This window comes from Sciurus carolinensis, chromosome 1, assembly GCF_902686445.1.
Source record: "Sciurus carolinensis chromosome 1, mSciCar1.2, whole genome shotgun sequence".
NCBI classification, from domain to species: Eukaryota; Metazoa; Chordata; class Mammalia; order Rodentia; family Sciuridae; genus Sciurus; species Sciurus carolinensis.
The window spans coordinates 43,402,726-43,429,457 of record NC_062213.1 but is presented as its reverse complement, the minus strand read 5'-3'; the positions used below and the strand labels follow the sequence as shown (position 1 = coordinate 43,429,457).

General features: G+C 36.6%; 1 protein-coding gene across 5 annotated transcripts in view; it reads left to right on the top strand.

The window, feature by feature from the left end:
* Positions 1 to 23,270, top strand: part of Esrp1 (epithelial splicing regulatory protein 1) — a 57,679-nt gene extending 34,409 nt beyond the window's left edge. For 2 of the 5 annotated variants that reach the window (XM_047560347.1, XM_047560322.1), the window contains exons 14-16: positions 11,871 to 12,021; positions 15,932 to 16,041; positions 22,772 to 23,270. In XM_047560347.1, coding sequence (XP_047416303.1) covers positions 11,871 to 12,021; positions 15,932 to 16,006 — 226 coding nt within the window. In that variant the 3' untranslated portion in view covers positions 16,007 to 16,041; positions 22,772 to 23,270. The remainder of the gene's footprint in view (positions 1 to 11,870; positions 12,022 to 15,931; positions 16,042 to 22,771) is intronic. The other 3 variants (XM_047560337.1, XM_047560328.1, XM_047560355.1) reach the window with 3 other exon arrangements.
* Positions 23,271 to 26,732: the final 3,462 nt, after the last annotated feature.

Sequence of the window (26,732 nt, the reverse complement as noted above, 5' to 3'; positions counted from 1 at the left end):
TTGCAGAGTGTACACTGACTCACTCTCGGTTCCCTGTTACAAGAAGGAAACTGTTAATAATGAGACCATGAGTCTTGAATCAAAGCTGGAAAGGCAGGAGGAACTGACATTTAGGGCTTAATCACTTCTGTAGTTTTGGGCTCCTTCCTGTAGATTTTTTTTTCAACTAGTAGTTTTAAAGATAGTAATGTGCCCATTGGTAAGTCTGAGAACTTAGAGGCACAAGGAGTGAAAGACTCCATTATATATACATACGCGTGCACTTAAGAATTGTGCTCTCCACTTACTCCTTTTGTTTTTAAACTCATCATTATATCTACCCTAGGGGAAAAGGGTATGATTGTATCTCATTCTTTTTGAAAAATTCTTTTTAGATATACATAACAAATAGACTCTATTTTGACATATTACGCATACATGGAGTATAACTTAACCTAATTAGGATCCCATTCTTGTGGTTGTACATAATGTGGAGTTTCACTGGTCATGTGTTCATATATAAGCATAGGAAGGTTATATCTGATTCATTCTACTGTCTTTCCCTTCCTATCCCCCCGCTTCATTCCCCTTTGTCTAATCCAATAAACTTCTAGGTATCTCATTCCTATAACTTTTTATAACACCTCAAAAGAAAAAATATATCATAATTTAACAGTTTTTTTTAGTTTTGAACATCCAAACTTTAAATATTCCTTTGTGAACCAAAGCTCTATCAATCTTTATTGTGGTGTTGGAGATTGAACCCAGGGCCTTGCACATTCGAGGCAAGCACTCTACTAACCGAGCTATATCCCCAGCCTTCATATTGATCTTTAAATATATCTATTTCCATAGAATGATTTAATAGAACTGGAATTTTTGAATTGAAGGTCATGTGCATTATATTTAAGCTAATACTTCCCAGTAACTCTTATGTGTTTTATCATTTTAACTTATGTTTCCCCAATTCTAGTGAAATTATCTGCATAAACACATGAAATTATACAAGCATGAGGGCTATACGCTCTTAGTTATATTACAAAAACCTGGCTTCAAATTTTTTTAGAGAAATTTTACAATGTTTGGTATCAAACTTGGAACCTCACACATGCCAAGCAAGCACTCTAACCCTGAGCTCCAGCCCAACCTGGAATAATTTAAGAAGCAAATTCCAAAAAGAAAATATTTAATAGTTTTGACTTGACTTAACACTATTTTTTAACGTGATGTGACAGTAGTGCTATTTGAGGGTTTTGAAAAACTTTGTGTAAATTTTCAAGTATATTTATGCCTATTCTCTGATATGTAGGAACCTTTAGAGAGAGGGCATACTATAGGCCGAAAAACAGGATATTTATAAAAAAAAAATGGGTTAGAGGTGGTAGAGTGCTTGCCTACCTTATGCAAGGCCCTGGATTCTATTCCAAGCACAATAAATAAATAAGCAACAGAAGCTCATCTGTCTGGATACTGGGGATTGAACCCAGGACCTGGAACTTGACTCCAGCCTGAGTTATGAACCTAGCCCCTATATTAAAATTTTTAATTCCTACTTTTTTGGTGGGGGAGTGCTACTGGCAATTGAACCCAGTGGCACTTAGCCACTGAGCCACAGTCCCAGCCCTTTTTAAATTTTTTATTTTGAGACAGTGTCTAAATTGATGGAGTGGCCTTGAACTTGGATCCTCTTACCTCAGTCTTGCAAGTCACTGGAATTACGGATGTGCACCCCACAATTTTTTAATAAAATATGTCAATTTGACTTCAGATTAATTCAGCCTGATGTGTTCACATTAATGAATAATTAATAGCTAAGTGATGTGTTCATTACTTTAAAATATTAATATGCTAATGTATTTTGCAGGTTTGAAAATGTTATTTTTAAATGATTTTTAATTATTTTAACTGTTTATAACTTTCAGTTTAACTGAGTAAACATGAGCACTTTCTACATGTGCTGCATTGGAAGTATCATAGTTATTAAAAAGTGAACTCCCTCTGGTGTAGAATAGCTGACAGAATTTGTACCTGGGCAAACTCAGTGACATTAGGGACTCCTTCAGCTAGAGTTGGAAGGTCTTTGTCTGTTTTATCACTTCTAACTTGTGTTCACAAATTGGAAGATAAACTCAATAGCAATATTGCTCTGAGAATATAGTGCTTTGGGTTATTTGATGAACACGCAAGGAAAAGACATGAATCAAAGAATGACTTTTCATCCTGGTTTTTAAGTAAATCAGTCCGAATGTGTGACTGTCACAATAGCATCTTGAAGAGCAAGTGAAATTACAGCGCATGTGATTCAAATGTGGTTTCCTTTCCTCCTTTCCTTTGGATGAGGGTTTCAGTTCCCAAGTGACTGTGGCTTAGACAAGATCCAGAAGAATTAGAAAGGACATTCATTCATGGCCACCCTGCTTATCACTCAAAAAGGGATAGATACAGCCCAACTTTTCTCATGACAGCATACCAAGTCTTTCCTTTTATTCTGACCTGTCATTTTTCTTAGAAAAGAATATTCTTTGCATCAGTGCTGTAGCCCAGGTGAGAAACTCTGTTTCTTCAGACATGCAAGACTATAAATGTCTTGCATGTGTCTGTTGTCTTGCTTTTTGTAGTAAACAGTAAATAATGACAAGTAATAGTGTTGAATCAGCAGAGGGAGCAAGCAAAGTTTGACTTTTTTTCCATGAATGATGCTTTGCTTGCATGTTTATGTGAAAGACTTAGCATGGGGGAAAATATTTTCTTAGGATAACTATTTCATATAAAATCAGTTTGTTTTTACATAAGCAATGAATGTGTATAGTTAATAATGATGCATTTTATGATCTTTGATTTATAACACTTCATTGTGTTCTATTTTGGAATTTCTTATAAATGAATGGAAAAAATATCAAGCATCCTAAAGATGCCTTTATTTTGCATTTTGAATCCTTACCCATTTTGGTTTTTTGTTGTTGTTTTGTTTTTTGATGTTTTTTGGAGGTATTAGGGATTGAACATAGGATCGTACACATAAGCAAGCACTCAAGTCACTTAGCTACATCCCTAAATCCACCACTCCCCCCACCCCCCGCCAGTGCTGGGGATTGAACCCAGGGACTTGTGCTTGACAGGCAAGCACTCTACAAACTGAGGTATATCCCCAGCTCCCACAACTTTTTTTGAGACAGAATCTTGGTAAGTTGTTGAGGCTGGCTTTGAATTCGTAAGCCTCTTGCTTCAGCCTCCCAAGTCACTGGGTGGAATTGTAGGCATATACCACTGCTCCTGGCATTGTTTTCTTTAGTACACTTTGTCTACTTCTTTTTCAGTCTTTTTGTTTTTGTGGTGCTAGGCATTGAATCCAGAGCCTCATGCTTGCTAAGTGTAGCTCTACCACTGAGCTCCCCAAGGTCCTGTAAATCTGATTGATTGATTCATTATTAACTGGGGTTGAACCCAGAGTCACTCTACCACTGAGCTACATCCCCAGTTCTTTTTATTTCAAAACAGATCTCACTATGTTGTTGAGGCTGCCTTGAACTTGCAATCCTCCTGCTTTAGCCTCCCAAGTTGCTGGGGTATAGGTGTGTACCACCATGCCCTACACTATATTGTCTTTTAAACCATACCTCCCTCCATCCCTCTCTCTTTTTCTCTCTTAATTTCACCAAAATCAAAATGTCCTTAATTAGAAAACATTTTTCCATTTGAATTCAAAATAATCAGCTACCTGGAAACAGCCAATGATAACCAAGAAACTGGAAAATTTTGCTTCTAGACATAGGTTCTGACTCGTTGGGAGAAAATATCGTGATTATCTTACTTTTGTGATTGTGCGTCTCTGAAAATTTCATCTTGTTTGCCAAGTAACTGCTTGGGAGGCAGAGAGGGGAGGATCTCTTGAGCCTAGGAGTTACAGACTAGCCTGCACAACTTAGATCCTGACTCAGAAAATAAACCAAAAAAAAAAAGTTCATGGAACAGTATTCTTTCCTTATTTCTTAAATTTTTCATCAATATATTACTTAAAATGTCTCTACCTGCCCCTCAAACCTCTAAGGATCTGTTGTGTTATCATTTGGTATTTTCCACTGAGCAACAGGACTTATTTCAAAATAATTTGTAGTATAGGAACCAATTTTCAAATAAAAATTCACATGGAACAATCCTTGTTTTTAAGTAGGCAGTATCTTTGTAATTATAATAAAATATAACTAATGTGGTTTCTTATAACTCGAATGTAATTGGAATAAATTTGTTTACTTACCAAATTTTTTCAGTGGTACATAAATTCATAATTTAGGCGAAATAGTTTTTTTGGAGGATTTCTGTTTTTGTTCCAAAATATTTTTTTATGTTTGGTTACATACACTTTTTCCAAGCAGTATGTGCACATGTCTGGAGAAGCTTATAGGTCCTATCAGGAGAACTTACAGAAATCCAGAATCCACATGTAGCAGTGAGTCCAGAGAGCTATACTATTAAATTTATGAAGAATGCTGAAATTTTTAACTTCCTCGAGAGTTGTTATTTTAGATGAAAACTTAGTGGGAAATCTCCACATGAAAATTGACTCCAGGTTTACACTAGCAAGGATTGACACAGTATTTCTCCACTATTTTTCCAAATGTGCAATCTATAACACTGCAAATGTTAATGAAAAGGTCTACGCAGTAATTCTGCAAAGCAGTAGAAATCAGTACTTTCTGTGGGACTCCTCAGTGTTCCATAGAGCGTTGTGAGTCATTCAGAGGGGAGAACTCAATGCTCTCATTTTCTCTTAACCTGTTTCTCTAACAAGAAGGGTAGTGCTTGCATCTTCTTGTCTCCAGAGAAATAGAGCAAGTCCTCCAATTATTAATATTGTCATACTACGACTTCCTTCAGTTTGGGAAATTGCCTGATAGCATTAATTAGTGTTAGTATATTTTGCAATTGTAATTATAAGATGAAGGCAGGCTATAGGAAGCAACGCCCCCACCCCCGCCCCAGTTTTTCTTGTAGTACTGGGGATTGAGTTCAGGGTCTCATGCAAGCTGGCAAGCACTGTACTCAGAGTTACATCCCCAGCTCAGGAAGGTTGTTTTTAAGAATTCATATTAAGTATGCTGATGTGGTAGCATCCATCCCCCAGTATGTTCATATAACTTCCCTTGTTCTATAAAGAGAGATTTTTTTTGCCCACCCCCCACCCCCCACCCCCCATCCCCCCCGCCCCGGGCTGGGGAATGAACCTTGGGCCTCTAGCACACTAGGCAAGAACTGTACCACTGAGCTACATCCCCAGCCCTCTTCAAATAATTTTGTGTGACATAATGACATATTGGGACACAATGTATATTATAACTTTAGATGATATCGATTAGGATCTGGGGAAAATACACATTAGGAAGAAATAATTGGATAGTCAAACAGAAGGAAGCTTGAATTGCAGAACTTGTTTCAAAGGAAGTCATTTCTCAGGGAAATGGATTTTTTTTTACTTTGTGTTTAACAAAGTTTTTATCTAAATATACAGAGGGAACATTAAGGACTGCAGTGGAAGAAGTCTTAGACAAGTTCATAATATAGTCACTCATGTGTTTCATTCAGCAGTTTCTTAACATGCACTCATTGTACCTTACCAAAGGGGCCTTGGCAGTGGTTCCAAGTAATTCATGTCCTTATAGCCGTGATGTTCTCTGTGGAAAAGCCCCTCTTGTGTTCTGTTCTTTTCAGCTTCATTTCCTCTCCCATCCCACTGGTTCTTTGTCTTTTGCAGTGCTGGGGATTGAACTCAGGGCCTTGTGCTTGTGAGGCAAACACTCTACCAGCTGAGCTATCTCCCCAGCCCAGCATTTTGTTTTCTTCATTTCAGCCCTAACGTTTTTGTTCCTTTGTAGTGTCGACAGTTTTTTGCACTTCTGTAACTTTTGAGTAGAACTTATTTAATTGGCACCTTTCATAGATGAGACTAATGTACTGGCACTGGAAAAGCAGAAACAAAGTTATAATGAAGGTTGCTGGCACAGTGGCTGGTACCATGAGGATCATTAGTTCAAGAAGAGCCTGAGCAACTTAGTGAGACCCTCTCTTTTAAAAAATGTAGATAAGAACCTAAAATAATGACTAATTGAACATAAAGATTAGATTGTGTTACTGATATAGTCTTTTTGTGTGTGGTGCTAGGCATTGAACCCAGGACCTTGTGCATTTGAGGCAAGCACTGTACCAACTGAGCTTCCCAACCCAATATTGTCATTTTGATGAAGTAATTTATGTTAATAAAATTTTGTTTGAATTCTATTTTTCTATTGCCTGACTCTTCAAAAAATTGTTTGAAGTCTTTCTATTTTTCTACTGCCTAATTTTATGTTACAACAGCTTTATTGAGATAATGTAAGATAGATCGCCCCCCTTTCATTGTCTAGGGAATGAACCCAGGGCTTCACACATTCTAGGCAAGCACTCTTATTTTTTTGTACTGGGAATTGAACCCAGAGTTCTTTAGCCACTGAACCACATCCTCAGCACAAAAACTGATTCATTTTTAATGTTCATTGGTTTTTAGTGTATTGAGTTGTGCCTATGCTTTTAGAATAATTTTACAATCTAACTTTTAGATAATTAACAGTCTAATTTTAGAATATTCCATCATCCCACAAAGAATTTTGTGCTCAGGAGGAAATCTCACTTGTGGGACTGGGGTTATTGCACAGTTGGAAGGCCCTGGGTTTGGTCCCCAACTTCATTACAAAAGAAAAAAAAAGAAAAGAAAATCTCAATTGACATCCTATTACATTCTTCACTGTCCCCTTCACCCATGCCTAAACAACCACCATTTTATCTTCTGTTTCTATAGATGTGACTGTTTTGGACATTTATTTCATTTATTTGAACCATATTATATATGGTCTTTTCCAGCTAACTTTTTTCATTCACCCTAATATTTGTGAGATTCATTTGTGTTGTATCTTGTAACAATATTTCTTCTCTTTTTAAAACTCAATATTTCATTTCTTTAAAGTGTTGGGAATTGAACCCAGGTCCTTGCATGTGCCAGGCAAGCACTCTGCCACTAAGCCACATCCCCTACTCGTAAATAGTATTCCAGCGATGAGTTATTTCATGTTTAGTTTGTCCATATGTCCTTTTAGTGACTGAACATGCACATCCAAATTTCTCTGTGGACACAGGTTTCTGGTTTTCTTGCATATATAGATAGATTTGGTGACCCATTTATTAACTCCATTTAACTTTCAGAAAGTGCCAAATTCTTTTCCCAGCCAACATCACCAGTTTACATTGCTGCCTACAACATATGAGAGTTATGATTTCTTTTCATCCCTTCTGCTTTTTTTCTTTGAATTATCAATTGGCATTTATTAAAATAGGTATATATATTTATGATGATATTCTATTCAAGAAAGATGCAGTGAAATGAGCAGTTTTTCATTGATGAGAGAGAAAAGGTCGAAGCCAATTTTATAGATGCAGAATTATGGTTTTGATTTTCATTTTCTTCAATGACTTGATTTCAAGCATCTTTTTAACCATTCAAAGATCATCTCAGGAGAACCGTTCAAATTCTTTGCACTTTTTAAAACCAAATTTTTTAAAAAAGATGTTGATTTTTTTGTTTTAATTTTTGGAATTGGGAATTGAGCCCGCGGTATCGAGCTACATTGCCAGTCCTTTATTCATTTATTTGTTTTTTGAGTTAGAGTCTCACTAAGTTGCTCATCCTGGCCTCAAACTTGTGATCCTCCTGCTACAATCTCCTGAGTCACTGGGATTATAGGTGTGCACCACCATGTCTGGCAGGATTTTTTTGGTTGCAGAATTTCTTCATGTATTTTAAATACAAAATGCTACAAGATAGGATTTACAAATATTTTCTCTTGGGGTGTAATTGTCTTTTCGTTTTATTGTTTGTCTTAAAACACAAGTTTTGGGCTGGGAATAAAGCTTAGTAGTAGAGCACTTACCTAGCACAGTCAAGACCCTGGGTTCAATCCCAGCTCTGAAAAAAAAAAAAAAAAAAGTTTAATAAAGATTGATTATTTCTGCCTATCACACTTTTGGTGTCATATCTAATCCTGAGACAAAAATTTAATATGTTTTCTTGGAAGCATTTTATAATTCTTATATTTAGCTCTGTGGTTCTATTAAATTTTTTGTGTCAGGTAAATTCACTTTTTGTGGATATTTCATTGTTTTATCTCCATTTATTGAACTGAACTTTATGGTTTTGTTTTTCTTTGGTTCTGGGAATTAAACCCAGGACCTAGTGCTTAGCACATGCTAAGTACTCTCCCTACCACTGATGTACAAGCCCAGCCTGAGCACCACTTTCTAAAAAGAGTATTCTTTTCACGTGAATTATGTTGGAATGCTTATCCAAAATCAATTGACTAAAAGCATAAGGGTTTCTGTTCTCTAAATTCTATTCCCTTGATATATACGTCTATCTTTATACTAGTACCACAATGTCTTGATTATTGTAGCTTTGTAGAAAGATTTGAATTTGGGAAATGTTTAGTCTTACTTTTGGTATATTTCAAGAGTTTTCTATTCTGTCTTCTGCAGTTTCATATGTATTTTTTTTTTTTTTGGGGGGGGTGCTGGGGATTGAACCCAGGGCCTTGTGCTTACAAGGCAAGCACTCTACTGACTATCTCCGCAGCCCCTTCATATGTATATTTAAACTTTGTATCAAAATTTTCAAAATAAAAAAGCCAGTTGCAAATTTTTTTCTTTTTGGTTTTTCCTGTGTGCGGGGGCAGGTGCTGCTGGGAATCAAACCCAAGGCTTCATGCATGATATGTAAGCACTCCAGCCAGTTGTAAGTTTAATAATTACTGGATGAATCTGTAGTCCAGTTTGGAGGATGGGGCCATTTTAACAATATAAAGTCTTCTGTTCATGAACATGGACTTTTTTTTTTTAACTCTTATTTTCATTAATTTTTTTTTGACAGTGATAAATTTTTTTTTCTTTTCACACAAGTAATAGGGTAATGTCTATCTCACAATCTACCGTAACATGGACTTTTTAAAAAGCAATACTTTGTAAACTTTAGTGTACAAGTTTTGCACTTTTAAGTTTTTCTTCAGGTATGTTGTTGATGTGGTTGTGAATGGAATTATTTTCTTATTTACAGTTTTTATTGTAGTGTTGTATAGAAATGCAATTGAGGGCTGGGGAGATAGCTCAGCTGGTAGAGTGCTTGCCTTGCAAGCACACGGCCCTGAGTTCGATCCCCAATACTGCCAAAAAAAAAAAAAAAAAAAAAGAAATGCAGTTGACCTATATTTGTATTGATCTTGTATGTTTTTAACTTACTGAAACGGTTATTATAGTAGCATTTTAGTAAATTCCTTTTGATTTCCTATATGCAAGTTCATATTTGTCTCAAGTTACTTTTATTCTGTAAACTTCTCGTTTTTGCTGGCACTTTTATTTCAGTAATTCAGAAAAATACTTGGAATTTAGGATTTAAGTTGATAAAAAATTCTTGGTCCCTATCAGGTAGATATATTGCTCACTTAATTTTCTTTGATTCCTTATATACAGCAGGTAATCTTCATTGTGAAAAATAAGTGTAGGAATTCAAGTTGTATTTAAGCTTCATCAGAGTAAGTGGTACTTTAGAAGCTGAATATAATTGTCTTTTGTAACCTTAAATCTCTGGTCGGATAACTTTTATCTTTTGTTTTTATCTTGATTGTATTCTGAGGGTACTAGAGACCCTGAGCTTATAGATCTGTAGGCAAAAGTAATAGAATAAGCCAGGACAATGCCATAAAAATTAATCAGCTGGAGCTGGATATGGTGGCACATGCCCATAATCCCAGTGGCTCAGGAACTGGAGGATGACAAGTTCAAAGCCAGCCTCAGCAACTTAGCGAGGACCTAAGTAACTCAGTGAGACCCTGTCTCTGAATAAAGTATAAAGAAGGACTGGGAATGTGGCTCAGTGGTTAAGCACCCCTGGGTTCAATTCCCAGTACCCAAAAATAAAAAAATTTGTATGCTGAGTAAATGACCTGATTTCATATCTTACATGGAAAAGTCTGAGTAAGTAGTGTTGAACTGTGTGGATATGTCTTACTGGTTTTTGTGTATTAGACTCAGTAAATCAGGTATTTGACATGAGCAAATATGATTTTTGAATGGTAGTGGTTGTATAACAGGAAAATGTCGAATCAGTAGTTGAGAAATCAGGTGGTTCTTCTAGTTTGGGAAAGAGCTAATTGATTGTGTCCAGTTAGGAAATTATTTTTTTTTGTTTTGTTTTGTCCTTTTCTGGCACTGGGTATTGAACCAAGAACTTTGCTCATGTTAGCCAAGTACTGTACTGCTGAACTACATCACCAGCCCATGACTTAATTTCTATTTCCACCACTGTAAAAATGAGAGAGTATGGCTGAATGATTGCCAGAGTCCTATGCTGACCCCAAATTAAGCATTCCCTCTGCTTCAAGCCTCGTGGGTGCACATAAACTGACTTGGAATCTCTAAACAGTAATTTTCAGACTTGGTTTCCATTGGGATTGCCTTAAAATATATTGATACACTAATGTCTGGCCTCTCTTCAGTTTATAATTCTTAATTTGGTGGGGTAGGCTCTTGGCTCTTATAGAGAGGTATAAAAATCTCCTTAAGTAATTCTAATTTGCAGATAAAGTTGAAGGCCACTGCCTCAGGCTTAAAAGGTTTAGCACAGCTTTGATGTCAAGTAATATTTTGGGGTTTCTATTTTAAAAATGATGAAATAGACATGGTAATGAATAGGAGGCATGAGATGGTATGCTATTTAATGGAGTGATTTGATATGTTAAATCACTGTTTCTGTAAAACTACAAAGATGTTAATCATTCCCATTTAGCAGGTGGGAAAGTTGAATTTAGAAAAATTGAGCTTCTCATGTTTACTGTCCTTATATGAGTTCAGAGGCACATTCATATTAACTCATTAATTCAAATTATGTAGAATAGATATCCACAAAGATTTTTAGTGCCTCCCATTTTGTCTTTGAAATGGGACAATGTCTAGTTAGGAAGAAGAATAGGAGGTAATAATCTAAAGTTGGGAGTCTATTCTTTAAACCAATGACTTGTGAAAAAAAAGTCCCTATGTGTATTTCAAATTACAATTATCTATCTGTCCACCAGTTGTGGTAGAAAGCAGATCAAGTTGGGGGCAGCGTAAAGTTAATTGGTGAAAGAAACATGGTGATCACTGGGGTTGCCACATGAAGTTAGGTGTTCACTTGGCTTGTGCTCCTTAGAGGTACTTGCTGCAGATCACAACAAGAGGACCCATTAATGAATATTCTCATGTTAATGGTGACCAATTCAGTTTGTTATGTATCGCTTCCAATTCCTCCCATCTCCCATCTTTAAAAATCCCGTTGAAAGAAATAATAGATGCTGTCCTCCTTTGCTTTGCTGTATTATTGTTTTGCTGCATATTTGCTTGTGCACATGTAGGTAGAACAGTCCATTCTTTGGATACTTTTGGTCTCTGGTTATGGTTCCTTTTAGTCCTTTGTAGTCATGCCTTAGTATCCCTGATAACTAGCCAGTTAATCATCAATGAGCTGGGCTTTGGAAGTGGTGCTTTGTGGTTGAGTGACTGTGAAGGCTTAATACTCTCCTTCCTCTCCTTTTAAGAATCTGAGATTTGGGAAAGACTTGCATTTAACTCTGCATTAACCTCACTGCCTTTCAACTCTTGGCTTTGGTGGAAATGTGAGACAGAACTGCTATGGTGCTCTTACCTGTCTTAGGAAAGATAACTCTGAGAAGCATAAGAAGGATCGCGCCTTAAAGTCCATTTCCTTAAGTAACTAATGTTTTTAGAGTAAATATTCAACATTGTGTGTTCCTGTTGGTTCACTGTGCTTTCTCTTCCTTTAGCCCCCCAGGTTCGCCTAATAGTCTTGGCTACTTCCCTACAGCTGCTAATCTTAGCGGTGTTCCTCCGCAGCCTGGCACGGTGGTCAGAATGCAGGGCCTGGCCTACAATACTGGAGTTAAGGAAATTCTTAACTTCTTCCAAGGTTATCAGGTCAGTAGCTTGAAGAAGAAAAATCCTCAGCACCCTTATTATTTAAGTTTGCTTTGTCTAAAGAATGCAGCCAGGAAAGAAACAGATTCTCTGAAACTCTTGTGTATAAATGTGCTAATGGATTTGCTTATGAAAGCAAATAGATTGAGTCAATGTCTAGGGACTGAGTTCAAATTCATCCTCTTGACAAGATTAGGGCTTTTCTGTGTTGTCTTAATTCTTTCCATTTAATCTGTTGGATTTTTTATTTGTTTTGTTGAGAAACTCTTCAGGGAACAGAGCAGTACAGGTGTTTTTATGAAGGGTTGGACTGCTCAAGGGCATTTTCTGCAAATCAGGTGTCAAATCCTTGATTTAAAAAAAAAAAAAAAAAGGGCACTTGGGCTGGGAATATAGCTCAGTGGTAGAGTACTTGTCTTTTTCAAAAGTGCTGGTTCAATCCCCAGCACTTTTGAAAATAGGAAAAAAAAAAAAAAAAGCACTTACACATGGAGTTTAATGTTAACTGTTTTAAAGTGATCAGAGTCTGGTGCCTAACCTGATGGGAAAAAAATAAGACCAGTATTGCCTAACCTACTGGAGACCCTCAGTGGTTCCTTAGAATGAATTCTGGGGTACTCAGATCTTTCATCGAATGATCTGCTATTAATTCTAGTGAGGCTGACATTTGCTCTGTCAAACTTTTTCTACTGCTGCCTGTGTCCGTCAGCTATTCTCTGGCTCAAGCTAAAGAATGAGGTACTTTGGGCAAGAGCTCTTAACAGTGAACAAAACCTGCTCATTCCCAGCTCATCTGGATAGATACCTTTCCTTTCTCAAATCACTGAATCACCTAAAGCTTGAATCCCCTTTCTAAAAATAAATAACTCGTACTAGCAAAAATTGTCTTTTCTTCCTGGAGCCTAACTTAGTTGGATTCATATAACAGTTGAAAAACTGTTAATATGCAGAGTAGTGAAATCCTAAAATGGCCCTGGAGCATTTGCAGCACAGCACAGAAGGACTGTGTCTGCAGAGTCTGTTTCACCCTTAGGTTGGGTTATAAGTTGGGATCCATGAGTCACAGGATTGACTGAGCTAAAATGACTGAGAATGCAACGTGCCTCAAACCTACCATGTCACCACAATTGTCTTAAGGGCTTTTAACATGTCAGAGAATATTCTTTGCAAATAAAGAAAATCCATGACTGATAACAAAAAGCTGAATGAAGGTGGACAAAAGTTATCTTGTTACTGCCTGGCTTGGCACATTCATACCTAGAAGAAGTAAGATTGTGATTCATATTCTAAAAGTAAGGATTTTTCAGAGGTCAGTAGATACTTTATTCTTCTCTAAAAAAAAATTATGCTTTTGGAGGGTGTGAAAGGGGTAATAATGTTACTTTTAAAACTTTATATCTGATTCATTAGATTATAAAATTTTATCGTGAATTTATTGACTAGATTGTTTAAGCTTATAGAGGAAACATTTTGATTTTTGTATTTTATTCTCCTATTTTAGAAAGTACGAATTTTCAAGTTCAGTGGTCAGCTGGATTAATTTCTTTTTAGTTTGTGTTGACTTAATTTATGTTCACCCTGAATAAAATTAAGCAGTCTTGCACATATATTAATAATGAGATTAAGCAAAATTGTTCTTAGGAAAAGTGTTGTGCCTGGTATTTGCAGGTATTTATTTTACCACAAATATGTAATGGGGATTATTTCTATATTTATGAAGAATATGTGCTTCAAAAAGGAGCTAAAATAACATCAGTCTATAGCAGTTATTCTTAGTTATTCTAAAAAACTTGGGGAAGAGTTTTTTGGTATAATCAAAGCACACAGATCGTGCAAAATTATTTCTAAGATACTTGACCTTCATTTTTGAAGTGGTTGGCATTTGTAAACTGGATCAATAAATTAGAATTACATTGGCACCTCAATTATCCAATTCAATATGTTAAATTATTCCAATATGTTAAATTACTGAAGACAGCTTCAGTAATTTAAGCTTTGAGGCTTGCATTTAAAATGTTTATACGTAATCCAATTTTGTATCATTTCCACATAAAAACTTTTTTTTTTTTTTTTTTTGGTACCATGGATAGAACTCAGGGGTGCTTAACTCTTAAGCCACATCCCCACCCCTTTTATTTTTTGAGACAGGGTCTCTCTAAGTTACTTAAAGCCTCACTAAGTTGCTAAGGCTGTCCCTCCCGAGTTGCTGGGATTACAGGCGGGCACTGTTGCACCTGTCCGAAGCTCATATTTTATACTCTTTAAGAGTCTGTGTCTTCTGCCTTCTTATTTGTTGTTTCCTATTCTCATTATTCAGGTAACAGCCAGGCTGTATGGGATTCCAGATTTATTTGATTTGTCACAAGATAGTAAAATTAGCAGATGGCTTTTTAAGAAAAAAAAACTGTTAATTTAGATGTAATCTGTGTTTATCTTTATAGTACACTTATCGCTGTTGCTGGTTTGATGGAAGATTTTAATTTTATTTTTGGCTATGACTAATTTTAAGTATTTCATGATAATTGTATTTATATACATTAGCAAATGCCAAGGAAATAAATGATTGACTAAATGAAATTTCATTGATGGTCTCTGATTCCATCATTTTAAAGAAGGTAGAACTTGATGTAATAATGGCATATATCATTTTATAAATACATTATCATTCAAGATAATTTTGGAGCAAAATATCTTCCATAATTCCATCCCAGCTTTGTGTTTTCCATACTTCATTTGGGTCGGTGGTATAAAGCCAGAAAGAGCAAGGATTTACAAATGGGAAGGAGTTCTGATGGCTAAAGAATTCTGTTGGAGGGTTGGGGATAGAGCTCAGTTGGTAGAGTGCTTGCCTTGCAAGCACAAGGCCCTGTGTTCAAATCCGCAGCACTACCCAAAAAAAAAAAAATTCTATTGGAATGGTTCTGTCATGTCTGCTGCCTTGTAAAGTTAAGCCACCTGAGTTAGGTTCATTTTGATAAACAAGAACAGAATTTCTGAAGACTAAACATCTTGAGGGGCTGGAGTTGTGGATCAATGGTAGAGCGCTTGCCTAACACTTGTGAGACACTGGGTTTGATTCTCAGCACCACATATAAATAAATAAAGGTCCATTGACAAGTTAAAAACATTTTTTAAAAAAAATCTTCAAAGTATTTGTTAATGAGGGTGTTCATTCTGATCAATATCATTAGCGCATATGTGTTTAGTGGATGGACGGGACCTCTTGTTTGGAAAATGACTCTCAAGTGTCTCTATATAATTCCTTTCACTTTTTTCTTTTGCTCTTTGCATTCCCTTTGCTATCAATGGCTTTGCATTCTCAATCCATTCTGGTTTTTGTTTCTTCACAAATAATGACTTTAATCAATGGCTCTAAATCACTCACTACTAAGATTTTTTTAGTTGGTGCTCAACTAAGAATAAGATTGATATTTTAATTACGTTCAATACTTTTAAATTCATTGGGTTACTGGGAGATATTGAGTACTGGGCTTATTGTAAAATGCCTTGCAAATTGTTGGTGCTTAATTATATGATATCCAATCATACCTAAAGCATCATGGAAGTTACTGATCACAAAATCTGAAGGTTTGGTCTCTTGAATTATTGTGGTCTGGTGTTTTAATTTTTGTTGGTTTGTTTTAATTCATGTGTTCAATATAACGTCACTCCTAGAAGGGATTTTGATAGTATTTTTTTTTTTTTTTTTTTTTTTTTTTTTTTTGTTTAGTGAAAAATGATCTCGAGTTATCATTTACATGTGTGGATGGGATGGTACCAGTGTTTACTTGTTTGCTACAGTCTAAATGTTCTATACTTTGGTTGGTAGATATATTTGGTTGAAATAATAACCATCCATAGTGATGGCATGTCCATCTTTTGATCTTTTTTGTTTTAACTTGCATTTTAGTATGCAACCGAGGATGGACTTGTACACACAAATGACCAGGCCAGGACTCTACCCAAAGAATGGGTTTGTATTTAAGGGTCCCAGCAGTTAGACCATCCTCAGAAAAGAAGGTAAGGCTTTTTGACACACAAGCTAAATTATAAAGGACCAAAGAGAGAGGCCAGGGATCTGAAGATGTTTTAGGAGTCGAAAGAGAGATTCCTTCTTTTCTTTAATGCTTAAATGAGTGTCAGAAAACTAGAAGGAATGGAGACAGGGATTAATTTTGTCATCTGAGAAGAAGGTAAACAATATTTATGGATGAGAGTTGAATATTATTTGGTGGCAGGGAAGCCCTTTTTTAAAGTATACAGGATTGAGAATATAGCTCAGTTGATAGAGTGCCTGCCTTGCAATCACAAGACCCTGGGTTCAATCCCCAGCACCCTCCAAAAAAACAAACAAAAACAAACAAAAAAGCAGCTGGGCATGATGGGACACACCTGTACTCCCAGCTTTTCAGGAGGCTGAGACAGAAGCATCCCTTGAGCCCTGGTGAGTTTGAGATCAGAGTAGACAACATAATGAGACCCTGTCTCAAAAAAAAAAAAAAAGGGCTTCTTTTCCAAAACGATTGGAAAGGTTTTCATTTTATGTCTTTTTTCTCTCTTCCAACTTATTCTACGGTGAGTGGGGCTAGGGATGTAGTTCAGTGGTTTGCTTGCCTAGTATGCACAAGGCCCGGGCTTCAACCCCCAACACTGCAAAAGTACAGGGATGGAATCCTGATTAAGGTTAAAATAATTTTTTGGTGTTTTTTTCCTCCCATAATTTACAACTTCTTCCTAAAGGAAGTTGGCATTCTGTGCAGACTTTCCAAGGGATGGAGTTAACATAGGGCTATGTTTAAGAATAACTATGGCTTTTTTCTTCATTTTTGATTGTTGGATTTGCTGAAGTTGGTGTAGTAGCATGCCATTTACTAATTTTGTTGACATTTTCATAGTCAACACCTGGTGAACTTGAATCATATGGATTCTTAGTAGGAAATGGGTTTGCTGATAATCTATTGACCTTGAGAATTTACAGCTTAGACTCTCATGAGCTGTGGAAATCCTAGTTTTGGGTGAAGATTTTTAGATCTGCCATTTTCAGTGAGGTTTTAGGGTGTCATGGTCCTACCAAGGATATCGTATAGAGACACTTCGCAGTGGGAGTAGGGTCTCCTGTAGCCTTGGTCACAGGGGTGAGATCACATTATTCTAGTAACTGTTACCCTTTTTAGTGCCTACTTTGGAATACTTTGTTCCTCCAAGTGTTCATGAAGGACCCCAGGGTCACTTCATAAGCTATTGATAATACCCAAAGGGCCCTCCTGGGAAGGAGACTTCGATTTCTGGCTGGAAGAAGTGCCTACTCAGGTGACCAGAGACGCTTTTTGTTTTGTTTTTCTCTCACTGTTCAGTTTCAGGTTCTTACTCCTGAGATCTCAGAGGCAGCAGCAGCCTCTAAATTTCAATCTGTCAACAGTGCTTAGTTGTAGCTGCATTTTGTGCATGTGTAGAAATGAGACTATTTTAGAACTGACATATTCCTGCTCTATAAAATGGGCAGAAAATCACTGCTATGGATGTGACTTAATATAATTTTCTGTGAGAATCAGGTAGATTAATTTAAACAACTTTTGCAAACTTTATATGCTTATTTTGTAATGTTGGGAACTGAACTCAGTGCCTTGTGCTTGCTAGGCAAGCAGTCTACCCCTGAGCTACATCCCCAGCCCTAAGTTTTACAAACTATAAACTTCTATGTTAAAACAAATAATTTTTGTTGCTGAGATGACAAAAACCTTAGTTAAAAAAAAAAAAAAAGTCAAGTTTTGTGTGCGTTTACTATTACCTAAGTTGCAGGCATTATTCAGATTTTATCAGTTTTCTCTCCAGTGATGTCCTTTCTCCATTTCATGATCCAACCCGGGATTCCCATTGCATTTAGTCCTGTCTCCTTAGTGCCCTCTGGTCTGTGATAGTTCGTTACTCTTTCCTCATTTTTTTGTGACCTTTCCAATTTGGAGGTGTTTTATGGACTGACTTTCAGTTTGAATCTGTTGTCTTTCTTGTGACAAGGTTGGGTTAATAGGAGTGAGGAAAGATAGTCCTAAAGGTGAAGTGCCCTTCTCATCACATGGCTCCCAGCCACCTGACATCACTGCCGCTTCTCAGCCTTGGTCTCTTGTTTGAGATCATGCTTCATAGCTTTCTCTACTACAAAGCTATTATTTTTTCTTTCTCGTGTTCTTTTCAGAAGAGAGTCACTTTCTGACCTACATTGAAAGAGGAGAGAAGGGTTTGCCTACAAATAATAGGAAATTTTCTGTAAGGATGATTTGTCCCTCCTCCCCTGTTATTTACCCTTTCTTTGGGGGGAGGTGCTGAGGATTGAACTCGGAACACTCAACCACTGAGCCACATTCCCCAGCCAAATTTTGTATTTTATTGAGAGACAGGGTCTCGCTGAGTTGCTTAGTGCCTCGAATTTGCTGAGGCTGACTTTGAACTCGTTATCCTCCTGCCTCAGCCTCCTCAGCCGCTGGGATTACAGGCATGCACCTCTGTGCCGGTTCCTCCCCTTTTGCTTGTATAAGCATTTTTCTATATCAGTATAGACTTGTTATAATATTATGTGGTGCTTTGGGTTATTATCCAGCACCACGATTTTTGCTTTTCAAGTTGTTCCAGCTTTGGTCATTGGAGCACATTCAGGTTGGCTCCTTGGCCCCTTTAACATATGTTTCCATCCTTTAGAGCTTTTTATTTTTTTTAATTTTTGTTTATTTTTATATATTTTTTAGTTGTCAATGGACCTTTTAAATTTATTTATATGGGGTGTTGAGAATCGAACCCAGCGCCTCACACATGCTAGGCCAGCGTTCTGCCACTATGCCACCACCCCAGCCCCTTTAGGGCTTTTTAAGCTTTTTCTTTGAACGTAACTGACCTAAGCTCCTGGTTCTTGATGTCTTCCCTTATCTTGGGTTTTAACTTACTTTGAGTAGTGTTTCCTTTCCCCTTTTTGTCATTGTGCTATTGTCCCCAAGCAACAGAGCTTTGCTTTGCCCTTTTTTTTTTTTTTTTTTTTTTTTTTTTTTGGAGTGTTTTCTATTCCCTCCATAGAATCTATTCTGAAGAATTTAGAATTCTCTGGTCTTGTAAGTGACGAGAGAAATTTCCTACAAAAATAATAGTATTTATCTCTTTCGGGTGAGATGTTTGTTACAATATAAAAATATAAACATCCAATTTCTGCACTGAATTATGTTAATGCTTTATGTTGTAAGATTTTGTGCAGAATGACTTATTAAAACACAAACAAAACCTTCCTAGAGTCTATTTGCCTTTTTTTTTCATTTACAGAAAATAAAATTGAGTCCAAAATAACAAAAACAAAGGATTTTAAATACCCAATTAAACTTTAATGGAGATAGTGGTTAAAGCATTGTCATTCAAAAGTATTTACATTTTAAGTGCAAGATTTGGGCTACTTTTATGCATTGAATGTAATCTCTGACTTTTGTAATATAATTTCTTTGGTTTAATATATATTTTAGTTTCTACCTTCTCCCCCCAATTAATAATATTTTTTGGCCAAGAAATAAATAGCTTTCAAAATTAAACATGTTCTCTTCTTAGTTGGTGAAGAGCTAAATAAATGCTAAGTCTATTGATTTAAATGTTCAAAAAGGCTAACCAACTTTGATAAAAGAACCAGATTTATGGCTAGGCACAGTGGCACATGCCTATAATCCCAGCTACTTGAGGGGATGAGGCAGGAAGAAAACAAGTTCAAGGCCAGCCTCAGTAACTTAGACCCTATGTGAACATTTTTTAAAAGTGCAGGTTGGGGGTGCTGGAAATGTAGCTCAGTGGCAGAGTGCCCTTGAACTTTATTCCCAGTATCTCAAAAGGAAAAAAAAAATTGAGTTATGGATTTTATTTTATCTTTTGCATAAGAGAAGATAAACTGTTTAACAAAACTCATAAATGACTGGCACTTTTCACAAAAATGTGATAATTATAAGAATAAAGTACTTTAAGAATAAAGTTACAACTAGCCAGAATTGCAGGATTTTTAGGGGTTATAGGTTCATTCCAAAGGACATAGCTGCCATTGGTAGAATTCTGATATCTTACAAGACTCCTGTGTACATAATACTTTTAATGAAAGTTTATTACAAAATAAAACAGTGTTTTAACACACATCTTATTAGAAATGAAAGACAGATTTGTGAATGTTTGCAGTTAAAACTTTCAAAATTATGTCATTAATATTTGTTTAACTGTAGCCAAAGAGGAAGAGGGAACATTTTCTCTGTATCCTTCTGAGACCTCCCCCGCTCACCCCCCCACTAAGAATATAGTCTTGTAGTTCCATAGCTAAACACTCAAACTCCACTAGATTCCACTGGATTGAAAAGCAGATTTGAGGCTAGGCACAATAGTGCACACCTGTAATCCTAGCAGCTTGGGAGGCTGAGATAGGAGGATTATTAGTTCAAGGCCAGCCTTAGGACTTAGAGAGAACCTGCCTCAAAACAAAAAATAAAAAGGGCTGGGAGTGTAGCTCAGTGGTAAAGCACTCCTGGGTTAATTCCCTAGTAACCTGTGCCACCACAGCTTACACACACACACCCACCCAAAGATAAAAGCAGGTCTAAGTGACTAGGGATGCAGCTGAGTGGTAGAGTTCTTGGCATGTTTGAGGTAAGGGGATGGGGTGGACAGGAGAGAGGGGGAATCTAAATTTTTTAACTTCTTTTTAGCAACTTCAGACCTTTTCCACATGATAATATAGTATGAATGCATAATTTTTAGCATCCACAAAGTGGTGTTTCCTAGTATAATATAATGGACTAGGAATGAGGAAGGGGGAACTCATTGACTGACAAGACAGGCCCAGGCTCCACTGAGTTGGCCGGATCTGAAGGCTTGCTCTCAATCACCTTCTATCCATGATGTACCCACAGCAATACTTGATTTATACCCTTTCATTTTCAAGTCCATCTCTGAAACCACCATGGTTTGGTTATGTAGGGCTCTGAATGGTTGTGTCTGGGTCACTCCTTGGCACAGTGGTAAAATTGCCTCTTTATGGACTTGAGATTGGATGAGGGGCCAGTTTTAAGCAAAATTAGGGTGCTGTTGCCAAAGGGTAAAATTGTGCAAGAGCATTGGATAATTGGTAAGTTTTCTTATCATTATCCAAGAAGAAACCTTCAAACACTGCATTTTTCAATGTAGTGTTTTAAGCTAAGGGCTAAATTATTGGTACTTTGTTAACCACATTTTAGACATGAATTCTAACAAACCAGTACTAAAGTACTTTTTCAATACCCAATTTTACACGTGTACTAGTTGTACAAATTGCTATAATCAAAGCAAATTTACTGCTGACCATATTTCAAACTGGTCATATAAAACAAGACTGAAAAGCTAGTTCCCTTTATGTCTTCATCCCAGTTTCTCATTACGTGCCTGAAGTTTTCTTCTTAAGTTTTTGTGTGTAGTATGTAATTAAAAGCATTCAGGGGGTTGGGGTTGTAGCTCAGTGGTAGAGTGCTTGCCTGGCATGTGTGAGGCACTGGGTTCGATCCTCAGCACCACATAAAAATAAATGTGTCAAATCCTAGATATACTATTATAGTTGTCCTTTGGTGTCTGAGGAGACTAGTTCCAGGGTACCAAGATCATAGATGCTCTAGACTGTTACGTAAAGTGGCTTGTATTTGCTTATAACCTACACATATCCATATGCTTTAATCATTTCTAGATTATTATAAAACCCAATAAAATGTAAATGCTATGAAAGGCTTGTTGGACTGTAATTTTTAAGGAATAATAAGAAAAGTCTGTGTTGGTATAGATGGGTTTTGTTTTGTTTTTGTGCTGTGTTACCAAGGATTGAACCCAGCTCCATTGAGCTACTTCCCCAGCCCTTTTTATTTTTTAAGACAAGATCGCTCTAAGTTGCCCGTGTTGGTCATCCTCCTGCCATAGCCTCCCAAATTGCTGGAACTACAGGCATGCACCACTGTGTCTGGCTTTCCTGAATATTTTTTTTCGAGTGTTCAGTTGAATGCACAGGTGTGGATTCCACAGATGTAATAGGCTGTTGGTAGTAGCTTACTCACCGTTTCATCTCTAAAATGGAGATAACATATTAATGTGAAGGGTTATATATGGGGATGGAATAAATGGATGCATATAAAGGTGCTAATCAATGAGTCACTGGCACATAAAGCTCATGTTTACCATTATTGCCATGTGGTGATTCTTATTGATTGGAATGATTTTTCTTTGAAATTGCTTAAATTAGAATTCTAAAGTTTCTAATTTAATTCATAATGATTTTTAAAGTTTTGATAATTGTATTGAACTTCTAATATCAGAAAAGTACTGGGATAACTTGGAAACTCAGACTAAAGAATGGAAGAAGGGCTGGGGATATAGCTCAGTTGGTAGAGTGCTTGCCTTGCAAGCTCAAGGCCCTGGCTTCAATCCCCAGTACGGCCAAAAAAAAAAAAAAAGAAAAGACATAGGAGCCAAGTGGCGAGGTGAAAACATACATGTTAAACACAGGCTAGCATAGAGAATAGAGTGACGAAGAGTGCCAATTGACATGCCTTTTCAGGGCTCCACCCTGCAAGCATTGGCCCCCTAGCTGTGAACTGTCTGTCAAATAACAACTTGTGTTCTCTGAGAGAGGTTTTAGTTCTTCAGTAATTTGAAATCAAGTTTGTGGCTGCTAAAAATTAAATTTAGAGGCTGTAACATTACCTTTTATTCATTTTTTTTTTTCCTCCAGTGTTTGAAAGATGTATGGTGATCCTGAAACCGTGAGACACAAGAAAACTTCTAGCAACTTCAGGGGAAGTTCATCTACACTCAGGCTGCAGTATTTTCAGCAAACATGATTGGACAGTGGGGCTGTTCCTTATCTTTTGGTGGAGTGAAAAATTTGAGCCAGTGAAGCCAAATCCTTACAGCGAAGCAGCTCCTTGCTGATTGCAAATAGGCATTTAAAATGTGAATTTGAAATCAAGTGTCTCTTATTACTTTCAGCTAAAGTGGCAGCACAGGTGTTTCCTAAGTTTCAGTCTTGGATTAAAAAATACTACACTGGTATCTACCATCTCCACCATGAACTCTGTTATGGAAGCTTCATTTTTGTGTATCCCCTTTTTTTCTCCATCTGCTTGTCCTCTGCACAATCATGCCTTCTTGGCTAAATAATTCAAGCCTATGGCCTTGGAATAACTAAATCACAAATTTAAGAAAAGGAATAAAATTCATATTTTCCAATCGCTTGGCCATCATGATGTCTTATAGTTAAAAACCAATTAAAATGATTTTTAAAATACCTGAGGCAAGGGTTGTGGCTCAGTGGTAGAGCACTTGCCTACCATGTGCAAAGCCCTGGTTTCAATCTCTAGCACCACACAGAAAGCAAACACCTGAGGAGGAAGTTTTACCCTCCACAACACATGTATAGTTGAAAGGTTCAGATCTTTTTCTCAGCAGGTACCAGTTGTAAATAAAAATGAAGTAGGGGCCAAAATGTGGAACCAAAAATGAAGCAGCTACATGTAGGTAGTAAATTCTAGATTGACCTGCAACTGAATATTGTGGCTTCTTATGTATTATTTTATATTGTACTTTTTCATTGTTGATGGTTTGGACCTTAATAAGAGAAACTCCATAGTTTTTAATATCACAAGAATGAGACTATTTGAAAGCAATATACTAACTAAAGTGAGTGCTTGTACATATTAATATAGCCTTAAGCCTTTTTCTCTAATGCCTTAACTGTCAAACAATTAAAACTTTTTAAAAGCATAGGACTGTAGTCAGCATGCTAGACTGAGAGGTAAACACTGATGCAGAGAGAGCAGGTTCTGATGTTGTCAGTGTTTAGCACTATGTGTTTAGCTGTGTTCATGCTACAGAAGTGCAATATTAGACACTAGCTAGCTAGTACTGCTGCCTCATGTAACTCCAAAGAGGAAAACAGGATTTGATTAAGTGCACATATTTCTTTGTTACTCATATTGTCCTTTGCTTGGATGCAATGCCATGCAGATTTTTGTGGCTGCTATTTTTATTTACTTTGCCTTACTTTGATTAACACCTTGAATGGAGAGCCAAACATTACTCTTTACCTGACCAGCAATGGCCCTTTAAGTGCAGCAGGGGAGGGAGGGGGGAAGAAAAACCCAAAATATTTTTGTGTGAAAATTGGCACTTAAGATCAGAAAGTAATTTGTACTTGATGTCTTAATATGCTCTCTGCCCAAAGCTCTGAAAGACTAATATAGTCAGTAATACAACAATACTACTGAGTTTTTGTAGAGTTGTTACATTTGATAATAAAACTTGCCTGCTTAATCTCAATGTTTGCTTTTTTTTTTTTTTTTTTTTTTTGTAATTAGAAGTTAGTGGTAATGGTGGAAGGGTATAGGTGAGCCATCTTTTCCTAAAATGGTAAGTTTTTTTTTTCCTGTTTGCCATAAATAATTATGAAAACTAACAATGATAAGTGCACTGAACGAAACAACCATCCTCCCTCCCTTACTTAAGTCATTGAGTTTTGTTTTCTTAAAAACCAGGGATTGAACCCAGGGCCTTTTATCACTGAACTACATCCTGGTTCATTTTTATTTTGAGGCAGGGCTTCACTAACTTGTTGAGGTTGACTTTGAACGTTCTTGCCAAGTTTCCCAGGCTAGTCTCAGTCTTGTAATCCTACTGTCTCAGGTCTAAGTCACTGGAGTTCCAGGCATGTGCCACCATTCCCAGCAAATTTACTGTCATAATAGCAAAAATTACTTTTATCTAATATGACCTTGTACATTTTAAAAGTTAAAACTAGACATGGCAGTGCATACCTGTAATCCCAGCTATTTGGGAAACTGAGGCAGGATCTGGAGTTCAAGGCCACCTGGGTAACATAGCAAGATCCTATCTCAAAATTAGCTATTGATGGTATGTTTTTTTACATTGAAGTACAAATTGAGTCACTTTTTACACTGAACTACACAACCAAAACGGTCAGTTTGGCATGAAATTTATCTAACCATGATGATTTGGTTGCCTCTGCATCTACTGGGCACATATTACTACTGGCTTCTAAGGATCCCATTTACCAGAGTGCATCTGCAGCATTCTAACAGGATTTAATTTTTTTATTTTAAAAGCATAATTGTTGAGGCATTTAATTGCAGTTTCCTTGTCACATAAAATGTTTCAGTGATAATTCAGAATTATCACTGGAGGAAACATTTCCCCCAAGTCATTGTACTCTTGGTCTTAAGGTAAATCTGACTGGTCCATGCGTGTCTATAATCCCAGCAGTTTGGGAGGCTGGGACAGAAGAATCAGAAGTTCGAGGTCAACCTCAGTAATTTAGTGAGATCCTGTCTGAAAATATAAGACTGGAGATGGAGCTCAGTGATAAAGTGCACCCCAGGGTTCAATCTCCTATCCACCCCTCACCAAAAGTGTGATAGATGCTCGACACTCTAGGTCTAAACACAGTGGCAAATGATCCACTCTGACTGAGGTACTCGGAGTCCATTTGCTATCTAACTGCCTTCCCTCTTTCAAAATAATTTAATCTGTCCTTTACCTTTGTCCAGAAGTTCTGAGAGCAATCAATGCTAGGTGTATTCTAGCAGGGCAGTCTCGATCCATATAAATAGGTTGTCTGAGTTTGCAAAAATAGAGAAACAAAACTAAAACCCCAGGATGCTAAATGATGGGAATTTCAGAAAAATAATTTTTTTCAAATAAGTATGTTCCATTATAAGGGACATGCTTATAGTAATTTGTCCTAAATTTTATCTGGCAGTTTTACTATAACTCCATGAATATTTAGAGCATTTACTACCTGAAGAAAGGAAGGGTCTTGGTACAAAGTTAATAATCTGTGTTTATGAAAATAGAAAATTCACTTAGGAAAGTTTTAATAAGCTATTTGGTACCAGTAAAATGCTTTATTTATGAATACTGTTTTGTATAATTGGGCTAAAAATATTTTCTTAGAAGAGTCAACTCTAGGAAAAAGTATATTCAGAAAATATGCATATATACAAGTTTTGTTTCTGGTACTAGGTTTCTAACCCAGGACCTCCCACATGTTAGGCAAATTACATCTCTGATTTTTTAAAACGTTTTTAAACTTTTTAAAACGGGGTCTCACTAAATTGCCCAGGATGACCTCAAACTTGGGGTGCTCCTGCCTCAACCTCCCAAGTAGATGGGATTGTAGGCGTGTGGCACCGTGGCCAGCTCTATTTTAGAAAATATAAAGATACCTAATATCTTTAAATAAGATACTAGTATATCCAATTCAAAAATATTTAGATAGAATGCTTTTTAAAAAATGTATCCCACTTTGGAGAAGTATATGATCCCCAGTTTGTTGATTTGTACAATTGTAGTTCTCAGTGGAAAAGAAAGATGAGTAGATCCTAATGATGAATGGAAATAGGGCAAATGTATGCAGGAGACACTGAAATACAGCTTCAAACAGTAAGGAAAAAGGAAATACTTGTCTACAATGTATCTGCAGGGTTTGGAGTAATGATAGGGATAAAATACAGCCAAAATACAACTTAGAATATAACAACAGCAAAAATGAACTGATTGCATTTGATTCAGAGTACACAAAATAGATCATGTCTAAGAATAATATAAAGATGCTACTCAATGGATAACTAAGATTACATAATAAACAATTTCATGTTTAAAATAAAAGTTTAACTGAT